Genomic DNA, 17,228 nt, shown 5'->3' on the forward strand with positions numbered 1-17,228 from the left:
TTTTTTACTCTCTTACGGTGCTCCGATAGAAAATATACCACAAAATGATCTATAGTAATTTTTACAGTAAATTTACATCACATACTGGAGATTTTACTGTCAGCAATAACAGAAACAAATTTCTTTCAATTAGTGGTAATGTACATTTCAAATAACACTTTTAGGTGGCCATTTAATATTAAATTACCTCTAACAGGTCAATTGTTCACAGTGTTGTAAACAATATGTAGACTAATTCGAATATTACACATAAACAGAAAATCCTAAAACCAGTCATATAATTTTAGGATGTATTCTCAAGGGTATTTTACATCTCTTGAAATTTATAAAGAATTATTTTCACAAAAGTTTCAGGACATTAAAAAAAAAGGAATGTTGGGGATTTATAAGTTCTTGTATCACGAACAACCATACAGAAACAGAGATATACAAGAGCAAATGGAAACGAATGTACTGACAAGATATTGAGTGAATGCCATCACTAAAGGCACAGCTCACATGCTCACCCAGAGACTCAACTACCACAATATTAATTTCCTCATAAGTTTTAAATTTAATTTCAAATATGTAAGTTTAAATCTAACATTTTCAGTATTATATATTACACTTTTTGAGAAACATATTTTCTCATAATCCCTAAGCACTAAACGTTTGTATTACGGTCAACAAGAAAACTAGGCCATGATAATAATTCAGATTACCTCATGCTGTATACTAAACTCATACATGTAATTATTAACATCAATATGTACTAGTTCCAGAATAGTGAAAATGCAATTTTATATTAAACCTTTAGTGGCATGTACATTAGAGAGGGGTACGGCTCAGGGGGAAAAAACTATTTTGACCTCCAAAACCCATAAAAAGTTATATCAGTATTGAGATAATGTGTACAGCTTTATAAATTCTCAAAATAAAACTACAAACTAAATGTAGAGAAAAGCCAATATTTAATAATTCATGAAAAGTGAAGATTTTCCAAGTTAATGTCATAAAAACTTGTAAGTACACTGTTGCGATAAATGAGTTAAGCATCTACTGTTGTTTACAGTTCTGAAATGTGATTATAAAAACAGGATTTACTAACGAAGGTGCCTTAGTCATCTTTTACTGTACTGGTTTAGTGTGTCAGTGTTCCAACATGAATCCCACCTGAACAAACATTGTGGGTGTCTTATACGTGTTAAAAATTCTGTTTTTGTACGTTTAGATACAAGCCATAAGATTTATATAATCTATTTTCATAAATATTCAACTTTATTTAAATAAGATTATATAGCTAACAAGTGACAGAACTAAATTGTTTTATGTCAACAAAAGTACTTAAATGTTGTATACTGAGATTGAATGTCAAGTACACTGTCTGACACCATAATGTAGCATTATTTATCAATTAGCGTTATTTTTAACCCTTGAATTGCTGGGAATTGTTTCTAAAACGCTAGGTATGGTTTAAATAGTTTTTTTAACTCTTAACATCTTTTATTATGGTTATAATTTAATAATAAATGACTTGCAAAACGTACAATAACACAAATTGAGTGGTATTTATTTAGTATACAAAAATTTAAAGACAAAAATGTTTTTGGGTTTGGTACATACAAGAATAAACTGATTCTGTCAACTACCACCTGAGCTAACCAGCGTTAATTAGTGTGGGCCCTCCCACCAGCTTTTCCACGGACCAGTGACTCTCATAAGTGTAAACCAGGCAGCAAAAATCCCTAACATCACTTTACACATTCGAGAGTAGCACCTTATTGTACACAGCCATCCTGACTTTGTGTCTTAGTGTGCAGATAACTCGCTTACAATTTCGTTCCAGAAGCACTCACTTACTTATTGCTTTGACAGCGCTTTTATACATCGCGATCACAACTCAGCACTTACAGAGTTAATGTGGCTAAGCTAAATAATCCTATTTTAAGGACAAGTGAGGATATCCGTTAACCCTCTCCTGAACCATCGTCATGGCGGGGAGACAGTCAATGTCCGATCGCTATCAACTACTTTATCATTGTTCTCTGTCTTGTGCTGCCGCCATACAGCTACTTTTAGAACTGCTAATGGACATATCTATTGACTGTACTGTTGTCCTTGTTCATTGCATGTTTTTATGTCTAGTGATGCTATCTAGTAATAATACATGAAAAGTTTTATTGATTTCTTCATTCACAGTGATTTAGCCATTTTTCTATAAACTTCCAACTTCTTTTGCTATTTTATAGAATTACTAGTTTGTAACTTTCTATAAGACATGTAGTTTTATTTTATTTGGACAATTCTAAGAAACATTTCTTGTACCAATGAGTATTCTTTTAGATTTAGTTTACCTTATAGGCTTAATTATTTTTCAAATACCACCATATTGTAGAAAATTTAATAAAATTTACAATGATGTATAATAAAAAATAGTTTTATTCTAATACACCTGTTAAAACAACAAAAACAAGAGCATGTTCTCCCGTGGACAATTCAATTCAGCCCTGCTTGAGGCGAGTCGTGGTAATTCAACCGGAAGACAATAGACAATAATATTTATTGTACAATACGTTTTCCACTATCACTATGTAATAAAAACTGTTACATAGTCAATGATTAAAACCTACATAACTATACTTATTCTAAAACATTACTTTTCATATATATAAAAATCACTTTTGATCTATAAAACGTTATAAAACATTAAAAAAAACATTGATTAAATCCAAGGCTTAAACTCATTTTACATTTTTTAAAAGAGTTTTTGCACATCTGAGCAATAACTCCACAAAGTAATTCCATTACTCAACATCGAGTATACATGGGCATAATATACAGCTATACCAAAATGTTATTCTAACTAGTATACTCAAAGCATACCTGGTTGAATTAAGTTTCTTATTTAATATATTGATATGGTCGGAAAAGTTTAATTTAGCGTCTAAATTTATGCCTAAAAATTGTACTACTTGTGTATTATTACTAAACCCTTTACAAAAATGAACATTTCTTAATTTAAAATGTAATGTATTAGTCTTGTCTCGATTTAACAACAGACCGTGAATAGGGAAAATTTTCTGAAGTTTGTCAATGACATCTTTGGTGTCAAGTCCAGGTCACTTAACATTTTTCGTCTAATTAGAGCAGTTGTATCGTCTGCATATAAAGAGGCTACAAACTTATTTAGGGAGGTAATTTGGCAGATCATTGAAATAGACAATGAATAACAATGGGCCTAATATTGACCCTTGGGGTACACCATGTTTTATATCTGCCCAATTAGAACAATATTTTCCTGATTTATTAGTAATAACTGTCCTCTGTTTACGGTTAAATAAATAAGAATACAATAGTGTAAGAGCTGTGCCTTTGACACCCATTTTTCTTATTGTCAGTAGCAGTATACGGTTTACACAATCAAAAGCCTTAGATAAGTAACAGAAAACCCCTGCAGTGTAATTTTACTCATCCAAGGCTTCAATGGTTCTTGTAGCGTTTTAAAGCTACATTGGTTGTTCTTTTAAAAACTTAAATTAAATAAAGATTTTGGGAAAGAAATACTGGGATTTAATTTTAATTAGATTGTGAGAAGTTAGGATAAAAACGAATATGTAATCCTTTGGCAAGTTAGTGCTAGCAACTTTAAATTATTAGGAAGGCGGTTCACTGCCTTGAATTGATCAGAACTTGTCTTGTATACTGCAGTTACATCAGATCTGAGAGGGCTATTGTTTCTTGAGTTGGATACGGCTGGGCCAATGAGAGAACGCTGCGGATGTCCATCAGAAGGGGGAAGGAAGGGGAACTATAAAAACTGCCAGCTCATAATTTTCGGCCTTCTTTTGAGTAATTATCGTTAATTTAGTTGATAACAGAGCGCGCCGTGTTTCTAAATTTCTTTTTCCGTGAGGGATTTTGAGGAAAACTTAAATTTATAGAAACTACAGAGCAATCTGTATAACTGATTTTTTATGAACAATAAAGCACAATAGAATCAAACAAGTTAGACTGGGTTCAAACTTGCAAGAAAAGTGAATTAAAATTGAACTTTGCTAATAACTTTGATTGAATTTTGGAAATGTAGTAATTTATTAATATTTAATTTGAACTTATTGTGTTTTATTGTGAACTTTTATTGGAAATTAATTGAACTTCAATAATTGTTTGAGAGAGTTGTATCTGAATTTCAAAGACTTGAAAGTTAAGTACAACTAGTGGAAAGAGAAGTTTGGTTTTTATTTTTTAATTTTGAGTGAACTTAGAAGTGAACATTTTTATTTTAGTTATCTCCAAGTGATATTTAATTTTTACTTGAAAACTGTATTATTTTATTTCTTCTGAAATTATTGAGAGCTCTGATTTTATTAGTCTGATATATTTGACTGATATTTTTATTTCTTGCCAAAGGAACTTTTAATATTACTAAACGGTTTGCCAATTCTTTCTGGAAAATAGAGTGATGAAAATTCTAAAACATTGAATCTTTTAATATACCAGTTTAAAATAAATCCATTGTTTTTATTTAGAACTATGATTTTATTTTAGACAAACCAAATAATATTTAATAGTTAAAAATTTAGTAATAAATTTTGCTGAATATTCACTTGGAGCTTACTAATCAAAAAATATTTCACATCGTCTTGGATGTCTGATTGATAATTTTATTCTTAATATTCTGGAATATTAATCTCTACAAACCAAGTTGTTATAGTACTGTTTACGAAAGAGAACAGAGCTGGTTGTGTACTAAAATTTTTTCTAAAGCCATACTGCTCTTTACATAATTTGTTATTAGATTCTAAAAAGTCAAAAAGTCTGCTATGGATAATCTTTTCATAGATTTTTGAAATCGAACTTAAAAGAGAAATTGGTCTATAAATGTTTATTTCACTACGTGAACCCTTTTTATGTATTGGGTCAATTTCTGATAACTTCAATAGGTCAGGAAAAATTCCTTCACGTAAGGACTTATAAGTCCACTTAGTACATCAGAGATTGCATCAGCAGACCATTTAAGTATCTTATTAGGGATCTAATCCCATCCAATTGAACTACTGTTGCTCAGATTTAAAACGATATTTTTGACCTCAGCTTTGTTAGTGGGTGAAAAAACTTGCAGCTCAATGTCATCTTGTTCACATGGAAGATAATGTGATGGGGGTAATGTGGCAGGAACTTTTGAAACTTAATATCTCTACTATATTTGTATACTGATTAATAACAAGTTTAGCTATAGTGATATATCTCCTTACCATTAATCTTTAATTTAATGTTATTTTTACTGATTTTATTAAGACCTAGTTCATCTTTAATTACATTCCACATTGCCTTAGTTTTGTTTTATCTTTTATAATTCTCATCACCAGACTTTTCAAGAATAAAGTATTCCATATAACAGGATAGTCTATCCACAAACAAGGGACCTTCTTTTTTATTGTAAATAATAGTTTTTTTAAGATATAAGAGTTATTTTTTTTTCTTTTAGGCAGCTGAACAAGTAAAGCATTATGATCAGACAAACCTAGGTCAATATTTATAGGAAGAGGATTATACAGAGAAAACTGGCTGTCGTCACATTACATGTTTATCCCTGTACACTTGTATAGGTTTGCTATTCTCTATGTTTAATAGTATCAAGATTATGTCTAATTTTAAGAAAGGCAAGAGAATGGAAACTGAACAAAAGTAAAATAGTATAATTACTGCGTTTTGTAAAGGAAGTGGTTTGACTGTTAAATTACGTTGGCTTTATCAATCAGAACTGTTCGCCAGGGGAGTGTGAAATTATTCGACAACAGTGCAAGGTAATTTTCACTTTGTAAATTCAGAAACGGTTAAATCTATATACCAGCTGTACAATCCCTGAATAGTATCTTCATTTATGAAAACGTTGATTATATCAGAATAAAGTTAAGCAAAGAGTCCAGAAATGTTTGTTGCATCCTCACTGACACCTTAATAATATGTGTATTAATCTGACAACATACAAATAGGTTTGTTATTGTTTTTCCATTGACTGTAAGACTTTTTATATTATTTGGGTTTTGAACATAAAGAGCGCTAAACAATTCAAAATTCATTAGATATGAAAAATTAGACAGTGATGCTACAAATTATGGAATGACACAAAACTTTGGAGTCCAATTCTAAACATAAGGTGTGGAATACTCAGCAATTAGATCCAATTTATTGGGGTGCTGTAATTTGGAGCTGATAATTAAAAGCTATGAAGTCCTCATCATACTTACTCTGCTACTGAGTATTAATATATACAGTATATATACTATACAACAATCGTAACTATGATATCTACAACCATCACTATATACTTATCTGCACTCAAATTTCCCATTCTTCTGGCAGTACCTTAAGGGATACTTTTACTATAGAAGTGTGAGTAAAATTTCTACACCTTTTACTGTTTTATAAACCATGTTATATTTAAATATAAAACTGGTTACTTCCATTTTCATATACTTTTCCTGCGTTGGTGACACCATAAATAAATGGAATACATTACACATATCAACAGTGAAACACAAACCCCAAGATGAACACCAGCACAACACCTGCAACGTAACAAACTTTCTCCTCTCTACGATCAACTAAGCCTCTCCGATAAGAAGCTATTGTATAATGGGATGTTCTACTTCAATTACATCCTGCAGGGAAAAATACACAGGTCTTAAGCAGTGGCTGGAAAAAAGATTCTTTTACAAAGAAAATTATTCTTTAACTGAGAAGTGAAGGACTACAGAAACTGTATATTGTAACACTATGACTGTACATGTCATGTGAATAATAATAATAAAACTAAAGGTTGTATATTGTTTCACATATATATTTTTAACACACAAAATATTTAGATATTCTTGTATAACATAAACAAGTAATTGAGATTGATTTACCACCATTAATACACACTTATTGACACAATGCATTATACAAAAGTTAGTATATTTAGTAATGCCAAACCCACTTGGTTAGGAACAAGAAAACATAAAAGAGTAAGCCACAGAACATTCCTTTTGAGATAGTAATAACCAAGGCCAAACAACCAGGAATTCCCATCCTAATAAATGTACACTATCATATAGTCAGTCATATTACAGTGTCAGGAGTCTTGTATCATACTCCACAATTACACATGATGTTCAATTTTAAAACAATCTGGATATGGTGTTTGCAAAGTTTTAAGATATACTCATTACAGTATGTTTCTTTGGAAAATTATCTACGCCAGAACTCTCTGATGGTAACTTAAGCAAATTATTATTCAATCCAAAATCCTCCAAATGGTAGCCCTTTATTTCAAAACTTTTATCATAACAACGCAACAACTCACATCCAAGTTGTATAATCTTGTTTTAATGTCATACAAAACTATGCATTTTAGTAAAAAGAAACTAAATCAGGATCGTACTCACTGTATTCAAATATAAATATATATTTTTATATACTGTATTAAATATATATTTAAGGCATGATAATGTAATATTTTCTTATATTATACTTTTATATTACACAACTTTACTATTTTAATTCATTTAGAAACCAAACAAAGAATTTTGATTTTTTAATGGGTATATTTTTCATACTTATATGTTGGATTTCCATGTTTGAAAAATGATATTATGTTATAAATTGTTATTCCTCTTTTAAAACATCTTAAAAAGGTAAAAAGTTAATGATTACAAAATTATGCTAAAAGTCATGTTTTCTCGACATTTTCTCAAGCTAAAAAGTGTCAAATAAAAATACAGTACACAATTATTAATTATCATAAAAAATTAAATACATAGTTAAAATTAAATGCTTTGTTAATTAAGACATAATATTTTTAGACTTCAAATTAATATTTCAATGGTGCAATCAAAATGAATTAAATTCTCAACACGGCAAGGAAACAAGCGGTATGAATTTAGATTTAAAAAAAAATAAAAATTCAAGGTCTTGTTTAACATTAAATGAAGAATCAAAGCTGAGGTGTAATTTAAGAGTTTTCAGATAATGGAGATTTTGGATTGCCAGAAAATTATATTTCATTTAATTAATAATTTTATATTTTAAGTGCGCCCTCAGCCTGAATAATTATCCAACAAACTAAACTAGACTCTATATGGAAAACCATATATTTATAAACACCATATATGGACAGTTTTAAAATGAACAATCTATATTAAAAATTATTTTACTCAATAATAACAAACATTACTTACAAAAAAATGTAAGAAAAAGCTTAAAACTGGTATGTTTCAGGTTTAAGAATAGAACAACTTAATATGCATGACAAATAATTAAGTAATGGAAGCTGTTTTTGATTAATATAAACTGGTAACATCATTCAACATTTTAGCAAAAGTAATAATTACAGTATTTGAAAAAAGAGTAATTTAACTCACAATATTTAATTACAAACACTCCTGTGAGCTATGTGAAAACAAACCAAGAACTAAAAGTGAGAGGAGTTAGATGAAATATTTGCTTTACACAGGCTGCTTTAGCGTGGAAATAGAGATGGAAAATAGAATTAATATGAAATTAAAATAGTATATGAATTAAAATAGATGAATATATATACATGTTAAAATAAAACAAAATTTATAAACAAATAGAATGTTTCTTTGTATTTAATAATGTTTTACACTGTAACAATATTATTGCTAAGAAATGTTACTTTCTTAATTCATCAAGGCGCACAGCGATCTTTTAGACCGCACAACTACTAGTTTAGTTTTATTATTTTTTCTTGTTTGTCTTTTACTTTATTCTTCTATGTACTTGTTTGGGTGAGTACATGAAACAATGGTGTAGGGTTGGAGCATGCCTGCAGTCTTTCCATCACAAGTATCTCATAAGTTTTTTAAAGTTCCAATAATAAATTCTGTGAAGAAAAAAACACACGTTTGATGCATAGTGTGAAAAAGGAAAGATAAAAGGAAAACTGAAATGTAATGTAATATTAATGGGGCCAACATATGTAAAGAGCACTGAAAAACTCAATGTATTCCAATCAATTAATGTGTATGTGTTTGTATGTATGTTGTGTTATGAAAATGAGGAATCACAAAGTGACAAGTGAAAAATTGAATTAACCATAATTAGTATTGAATAATATTATTTGAAACTGAGTCCAGTACTTATAATAAATAGATTATCCATTTAGATTCCTCTAATTTATATTCAATATTATTGTTATTATTTAAAAAAATATTACAACATTAGGTTTAAACTAAAATAACTAATTTATTTAACACTTGATAATACTCTATAATTCTTAAATTTTTTAATTCATAATAATTAGTTTTAATATTCTTTGAATTGCACTATTTTTATTTATTTAGGAATATTCATAATAATAATATATTCATAGACAAAGAAAATGTATGGTTATCATTAAAAAAAAAACTGTTTTGTTCTTCTGCGTCGTTTTCACAAGCACAGTCAAAAAGACCACAAGCACCCACTGGCAGGTTTAGAGAAGAGAAAGAAATGTTACTAAAATTCGGAATAAACTAATGACAAATAACACATCACTGACCTTTATGAACCGATGAGGGGCCCAGATATAAGCAGGAATATACAACCAAATTGCTTGCTACCCAAAACTCTAAAAGGTCAGAAACCTAGGTAGAGAGGTTCTAGCTTTATTTAACATGGTATTAGAATTAAGTTTTTGACTAACCAAATTTATTGAAGATTGGAACTGGGATATGGCTGTTATTAAATAAAAAGTTTCTTTTTTCTCAATCAATCGCAAGAAGGTTTAGTGGTAAGAGTAGTGGATTGCTCATAATGGGCCATAAAACGAGAGTTTTTATAAATAATCAATAACTTTCAATCTGTTAGAATTAATTAGTAATTATGTCCAATAAAGCCGACAGAACTAGATTATATCGTGAATTTGTGTTGTTCAGATGTGGAAAAGCAAAATCATACATAGGACTGTGGTACAATACCTGTTCATATCAGGTTTCAAAATATTAGATATTGTTCAATACCTTAGTGTTAATATGGGCAAGTATTAATAGAAAATTACAGTACACCAGATACACCTCAGCAAACACCATATTCACACCCAATAAGACCTATATTTTCACTAGAACTAAAAATCAATAAAAAATTGTGTGCCAGAATTTGCACGAGAATTGGTTATGTGCAATTTGTGAGATCAATTGCTGAAGATATTCACCACAGATCAAAAAGAGTTGTGTTACACAATTTACGAACATATTCTGAATAATTCAGCTAGATAATCATTTAAGGAGTGCACTGTAACTCGTTTGGAATAAAAACACTACGATCATTGAAATACAAGAATGAATCACTCCAGTGTTGGAACACAGCATACAAAGGTTTGACAGAGTGAACCAAACAATCACTCCAATCCACCAGTGTGGTTTGGGTAGACGGTGCAAGTACCCTCAAAAAAAAATTTAACTGATGTCTCATATGTTGGTTGAAGAAAGTATTTTTTGTTTCTGCATAACTATGGTGCAGTTCACATACTGCAGGGCAATTAATATGACTTTTGTATCAAGAGATGTTGCACCATCTTCATACCCAGGTCGTTTGCCTGCACAAAAATTTGGCACAGAAGAGTCAGAGTCTACATCATTATATCGTTCCGGAACGCACCGCCACACTTTTGGTTGGGGTACTCCACCACTGCCACCATCCGTATATCATTGACTTTGTTACACTGAACTTTGGATTGAACATAAGTTGAACATTGACATGAAAAAAATATTTTGATTCAATTGAGAATTATCAAACAGACGATGAAGGTTTCAGAGTTTCATCCAGCCATGCTTACAGAAGTGGAGGAAAACTGAATGAATTCCGTAACTCAATGGGGATTACCATAAAAGGATAGGATGCTCAATTTTACCCATATATTTCATAACAAGTTTCCAACCATAAAATCTTGTAATTTAATTGTCACTCCTCATATATCCCTGCTTATATTTGAACACTCGTATAAAAACAAAGCATCTTTTAACCACAGATCTTATTACAGCACAAATTTTGTGAAATTGTTGGTTAATAGAAGATGCTATCTTAACAGAAAAGGTACACAAAGAATGAATATTAAAATATTTTAAAGTCATGCATATTATTTTGAGTACTTTTTATGGACCCCTGTGAAATAAGCATTAAATATAATCATTTATCTCCTAATACAGTATCCTTCGGATACAACAGACACTTACACAAAGCTCAACAAAAAGCATGAATGAACAAAGAGAGAAGTAGAAGAGGTTTACCCAAACCTCGGAGGAAGGTGAAACTACAATTTTGAAAACTCATTCAAGACGAGAATGTTTCAAAGGAGTTCACAAAAGTCTGTGGTTGTGCGTGACCAAAGCGTCTAACTACGGACGCACGACTAGGCCTAGAGTAATGACCTTGGGAGGGTCTTGGGTGACCCCGTCGCTAGGCTTCACCTCCCCCTCCCCCTCGTCAGCGACCTGCGGCTCAGATACCACCGGTTGACAGCTGGTCCCTGCTTCGTTGGCAGCTGCCTTAAAACCATTAACATATACTGACATACAACATTGGATTAGTAATATTAGCTATTTATTCTGTTCTTATATTTATATCCGTGATTCTTGGGCCATATTTTACTTATAGAAATAATGTAGAAAGTTGTTACAAACTTATACTTAATGTGATTATTTTTTAAGTTACAACAAATTACAACATAATTGTCGTAAGGATACAAAGACATGTTTTTCTAACTACATTTTAGTTATAGTATTAAAAATATTTGTTCATTAATAATTTTGTTGCATACAATAATCTTAGCAGGTAAGAATTGAAATAAATAAATCTCTTTATTTTGTAGAATCCTGCACTGCAATGCATAATCCATCACAGCATTAGCCACACTATTTTTATTGCATAAAGAACATATATATATATATATATATATATATATATATATATATATATATATTGAAAATAGTAAAAAAATTATTTTACTAAGAAATTCACATACACTAAAATTAACCCTTTAAGGAGTGCATGTAAACTCTACATAATGCGTAAGGACATCATATGACGTATAGCCTCTGTATTTTTGTATTATCATACATGCATTGCTATTACTGATTGCCTTTTAGTACATTAGTCTGTAAAGTGGTTCCATCTATCGGCAACATACTTAACTTCCATTTTTTGTGCTGGGATTCACTTGTTATCTGATTTTACCACCAGATCACAGTAGCCACCTGGTAAAAGCTGACTCAAGGTAACGTTGAGTGCGCATCGCTTTGCTGTCAGAATTATACTAGGCATTCCTTGTATACTGCATACTGTGGCCATATTTATCTTGCGAGAGTGACTTGTATTTGTTGAGCAACCATCTAGCTTGTTACTGTTGTCCAAATGGCAGACAATATTGAATGAGTCTGCCTTAGTGAGGGAATAAGACATTTGATTTTGACTTACTGAAAAAGTACTGAAATATTGACTTGTAGAACATGTAGTCCTTTTTTATTAAGCTTTCAAATGTTCATAAACATTTTTTAAGAGATTTTAAAGATTTTAATTTTGTACTCCTTTTGGTAATTTTTTGGATTTTATCCATTACTCATTTTAGCCTATCAAAAGAAGACGTCATATGACGTCCATATTCCTTAAAGGGTTAAAACATCTAATATCAAATTACCTATCCATAAACTAACATTAACACATATAACCTTGTGTACTTATATACTTTCATCAAACTATATTTCAGGAAAATGAGGAACTTAAACAGGAACTGCACAATAGCAGAAACCGAAAACGCTAATCTGCAAACTGAAGTATGCAGATTGAAAACTGCTTTGAAAGATGCCGAAGACCTGGAGGATGTTCTGAAACTCTCTGAAAATACAAATGCAACTCTACAAGATAGAAATCAAGAACTCCATCTCGAAACCCAACATCTAAACAGAAAAATTAAAACCAAGAAATGTGTCTAAAAGAAGAAATCATTATCCAAGCGGAGAGCGACAAGCATATTTTAAACAGCACTATTAACGACTTACAGAGACAACTGAAAGAAAACTCTTTTAAGTTCGAACAAGACACTATTTTACTTAAAACTCAAATACAAAGTTCATCTTGTACAGAAGAACACTTAAAAAAGGAAATTGAAACCAAGAATGATAACCTTATGACCTTACAGACGGAGTACGACCTCTTATGCAGGAAACTGAAGGATCAAGAGGAAAAAAATCAAATCCTGCATATCAACCTTCCTTACCAATGTGAAAAATAATTTTTCATCTGACATCTCACTACTTGGCATCAGTTCTACAAATGAAAAACAGGCAGTAGGTGTAAAACAAAAAGGTTATGCTGAAATCATGACCCAAGAAACTACAAGGGAAGTCAGCCAAACTCCTTTCAAAACACAGAACCCGGACATGACCAGGAGAGACAGCCAAACTCCTTCTGAAAAACTGAACCAGGATATGACCAGGAGAGACAGCCAAACTCCTTCTAAAAAAACTGAACCAGGAAATGACCAGGAGAGACAGCCAAACTCTCCTTTTAAAAAACTGAACCAGGATATGACCAGGAGTGACAACAATAGAATTAGAACCTGACACGGCCACAAATAAGCAGTCCTCACTTAGGAAAATCACAACACACCATCCCCCCCTAAATGCAAGACTACGATCACACAATGAAACAATAGAGGAGTTCTTCAACAAAAACATAGACCACTACAGGCAAATCATTAATAGTTACCCAAGCAGAGCGACAACCATGGTTCTGGAGAACAGTACACAACCTCGAAGTGATCAAAAGGAATCATCTTTTTTAGACTTGAGCACTTCAAAGCAAGGCAGACAAAAATCTCAAAAAAAGGAAGACCTTGCCATCCTGCATCAAAACATAAGAGGGACTACAAAGCAAATCCCATCGCCTCCTTCACTTAGCGGAGCTGGAAAAACTCAATGTCATCATCTTAACAGAGCATGGACTCCGACAAAACCAGATAGAGTCCATTAAATGGTTACCTGGCTTTGAACTAATAGCCCACTACAGCCGCACCCATCACAGACTTGGAGGTGTAGCTATCTTTGTAGAAGATGCTCTACAAGCTTATGTTTGAGGAGGTTGATGTGTCACAATATTGCCAAGAACTTTCATGTGAGGTCGCAATGATCAAGATAATTTTTAAGAAAGACATTACTTACATCATAGGCACATATAGATCACCTTGATAGTAACTTAGAAGATACAATAGCCACATTAACTCGTATAATAGATTACACTCATGTCGAAAAATAAACATCTCATTATCATGGGAGATATAAATGTTGATATACTGGAGCCCAGACAGAAACACAGCAAAATTAAACGAAATGCTCGCTTACCATAATATTCAAAGAGTTGATCTGCCAGCCACAAGAATTACTCCTATATCAAAATCATCTATAGACTGGATTGCTTCCAATATGATCACTGAAGCACTTGACATATCAGTCTTTAACACTGGACTCTCTGATCACACAGCCCAGAAGTGCACTAATCACCAACTTAGAGGAAATAAAAACACCTAAATCAGTGCACAGAGCAATTGGAGGAAGAAACTTGGATGAGCTGAAATGGTTGTTAATAAATGAAAGGTGGGAAAAAGTGTATACATCTTTAAACTCAGAGGAAAGCTTATACAACAACTACAGAACCACGGTAACAATAGCTCTGGACACTGCTTGCCCTCTTAAAACTGCCAGGACTAAAAAAGACCAAACCTAAACACTTTGCAGATGCAGAAGCATTAATTCTGAAGAATGATTACCTAGCTTACCTCAACCAGTTTGAAACCACAGGAAATCTTGCTGACAGAATCAAAGCGACAGACTTAAAAAAAAAGTATGACCAAAGACTGAAGACCCTAAGAAGTCAAAGAATCGCAGATCAAAATTACCAACTCCCAAAATAAGTCAAAAACAATCTGGGAAACGATTAATATGTCCGATCAAAAAAACAAGACACCTTACCTCAGCTCAAACTGACCATCAATGGACAACTTATTGAAGACACATATGCTGTAGCTGAACAGTTCAATGATTATTTTGCCAACATTGCAAAATACACCATTGATCGTAATAATGGCACTGCCAGGAGACCAGTTGAACTCCCTGGAGGGACTCACACCAGTGAACTTCAGATCAATTAAGACCCACAACCCAAGAGGAGTTAAGATCAATTATTAAAAGCTTAAAATCCAAAAACTCAGCAGGAATTGACGACATATCCACAAAAGTACTAAAAGCACTGTGCAGAAGAACTAATTTGCCCCCCTCACTGACATCTTCAATAAATCTTTCAATGAAGGCCACGTTCCCTGCCGCTTTAAAAATATCCAAAATATATCCAAAATTTAAGACTGGTAGTAGAACAGAATTAAGCAACTATAGGCCCATATCCTTACTCCCAACGGTCGCAAAACTCTGTGAAAAAGTAGTACTCACCAGGCTTCTAGAACACTGTACACTCAACAACCTGATAACAAGCTCTCAGCATGGGTTTGTCAAAGGTAAATCAACTACCACAGCAATGATTGAATTACTAGAATCAGTAATTGACAGCTTAGAAAATGGGAACCTAACTACAGCGATCTTCCTCGATTTCAGCAAAGCGTTCGACTGCTTAGGACACGACCTCATACTGAAGAAACTGAATGCACTGGGTGTAACAGCAACGGCCCTAAAATGGTTTGAGAGTTACCTCAAAGACCGTAGTCAAGTAGTTGAAATTAAGTCTACAGTAAAAGGAACCACCAAGGCATTTCGGGTCGCAATCGCAACCTCTGCCAATCCAAAGAGGTGTGCCCCAAGGATCTGTGTGCTGGGCCCAGTGCTGTTTCATTCTTTTTACTAATGACCTCCCCAGAATACTTAAGTGAATACACTAAAACTTTGATGTACGCAGACGACACAACTTTAATCCTCGACAACCATTCTCCTGAAAATCTGTGCCTGAATGCTTATATTGCTGTCAATATGGCATATCAATATTGTGATGGAAACGACTTAGTGGTGAACCCCTCCAAAAACTAGCCAATTAGGAATTTGGAAGAAGATCAGGGCAAATAAACTCCTTACCAGAAAGTGAACTTAGTTGACCAAACCAAAATTCCTTGGGGTTTTAGTTGACTCTAACTTATCTTGGACCCCTCATATTGAACCAGCTATGTAACAGACTGAACTCCAAGCTTGTATGCCCTCAAGCAGATCAAAGCTATCGGAGATCTGACTACTGCACGTACACTGCCTACTTCGCTCTGTTTGAGACACACATAAGATATGGACTGGCTGTATGGGGAGGAACCTCAAAAAACCAACATGAACAGAATTCTAATCCTCCAAAAAAAAGGCAATTAGAATCCTTGCAAACCTTCATCCCCTGGAAAGCTGCAGAGAGGCCTTTCCAACCCTAAATATCTTGACTGTGACAGCTCTCTATATCCAAGAACTCGTGATGTACGTGGACGGAGAAAAACCTTACAAGGCTTGAAGACATTCACTACTACAACACACGCAACTCAACAATGTACTTGTACCAACTTCCCACTCACCACTTAACGCAGTATGAGAAGAAACCGACCTACATGGGAAGAAAGCTGAGCAACTGCCTACCAACAGAAATACGGACGAAGAAGGGAAAAGAACTGAAGACTGCACTCTGGAAACTACTCTCTCTCAACGGCCATCTATACACTTCAAGAATTCTATCTGGATGTCTCAAACTATCAGACAAATCATGAATTTTGATGCTATCGATTATTATTAATCACATAAATGTAATAACTTACTTTTTGACACTATCTCTGTACTTGATGTAATATGAATAAAAGAAACTTTTGACTTTGACTTTGACTTTGACTTTGACTTGACTTTGACTTTGACTTTATAACCTGAAAATTCATTTTAGTGATAATAATACAGTATAAAAAACAAAAGACTTTTCATTTAATTCTTTAAAAAACGTAAAAAATACAAATGAAACATAATTTATTTTAGCAAGAATGTTTATTTTCATTATTTGTTTTTATTTCATTGTTTACAAGTAGCTCTATATACTGTAATACCTCAATGCATTACTGTAGAAATTGCTTAAAACGAAATAATGAAATACAAGTAATCACTTGGTAAGAAAATAATTATTTTTTGATATTCTTATTTGAAAATTATTTTAACTAGTACAATTTGAGGAAATAATACTTGGAAATCATCAGTAGA

The 17,228-nt window shown here is 32.4% G+C and overlaps 1 protein-coding gene across 1 annotated transcript in view; it reads right to left on the reverse strand.

Moving 5' to 3' along the window:
• The window catches only part of LOC124358556, a 69,661-nt gene that overhangs the window by 50,996 nt on the left and 1,437 nt on the right, over nt 1–17,228 (reverse strand). The window contains exon 2 of the mRNA XM_046810858.1: nt 11,391–11,507. Coding sequence (XP_046666814.1) covers nt 11,391–11,507 — 117 coding nt within the window. The remainder of the gene's footprint in view (nt 1–11,390; nt 11,508–17,228) is intronic.

This window comes from Homalodisca vitripennis, chromosome 3 (genome assembly GCF_021130785.1).
Source record: "Homalodisca vitripennis isolate AUS2020 chromosome 3, UT_GWSS_2.1, whole genome shotgun sequence".
Taxonomy (NCBI): domain Eukaryota; kingdom Metazoa; phylum Arthropoda; class Insecta; order Hemiptera; family Cicadellidae; genus Homalodisca; species Homalodisca vitripennis.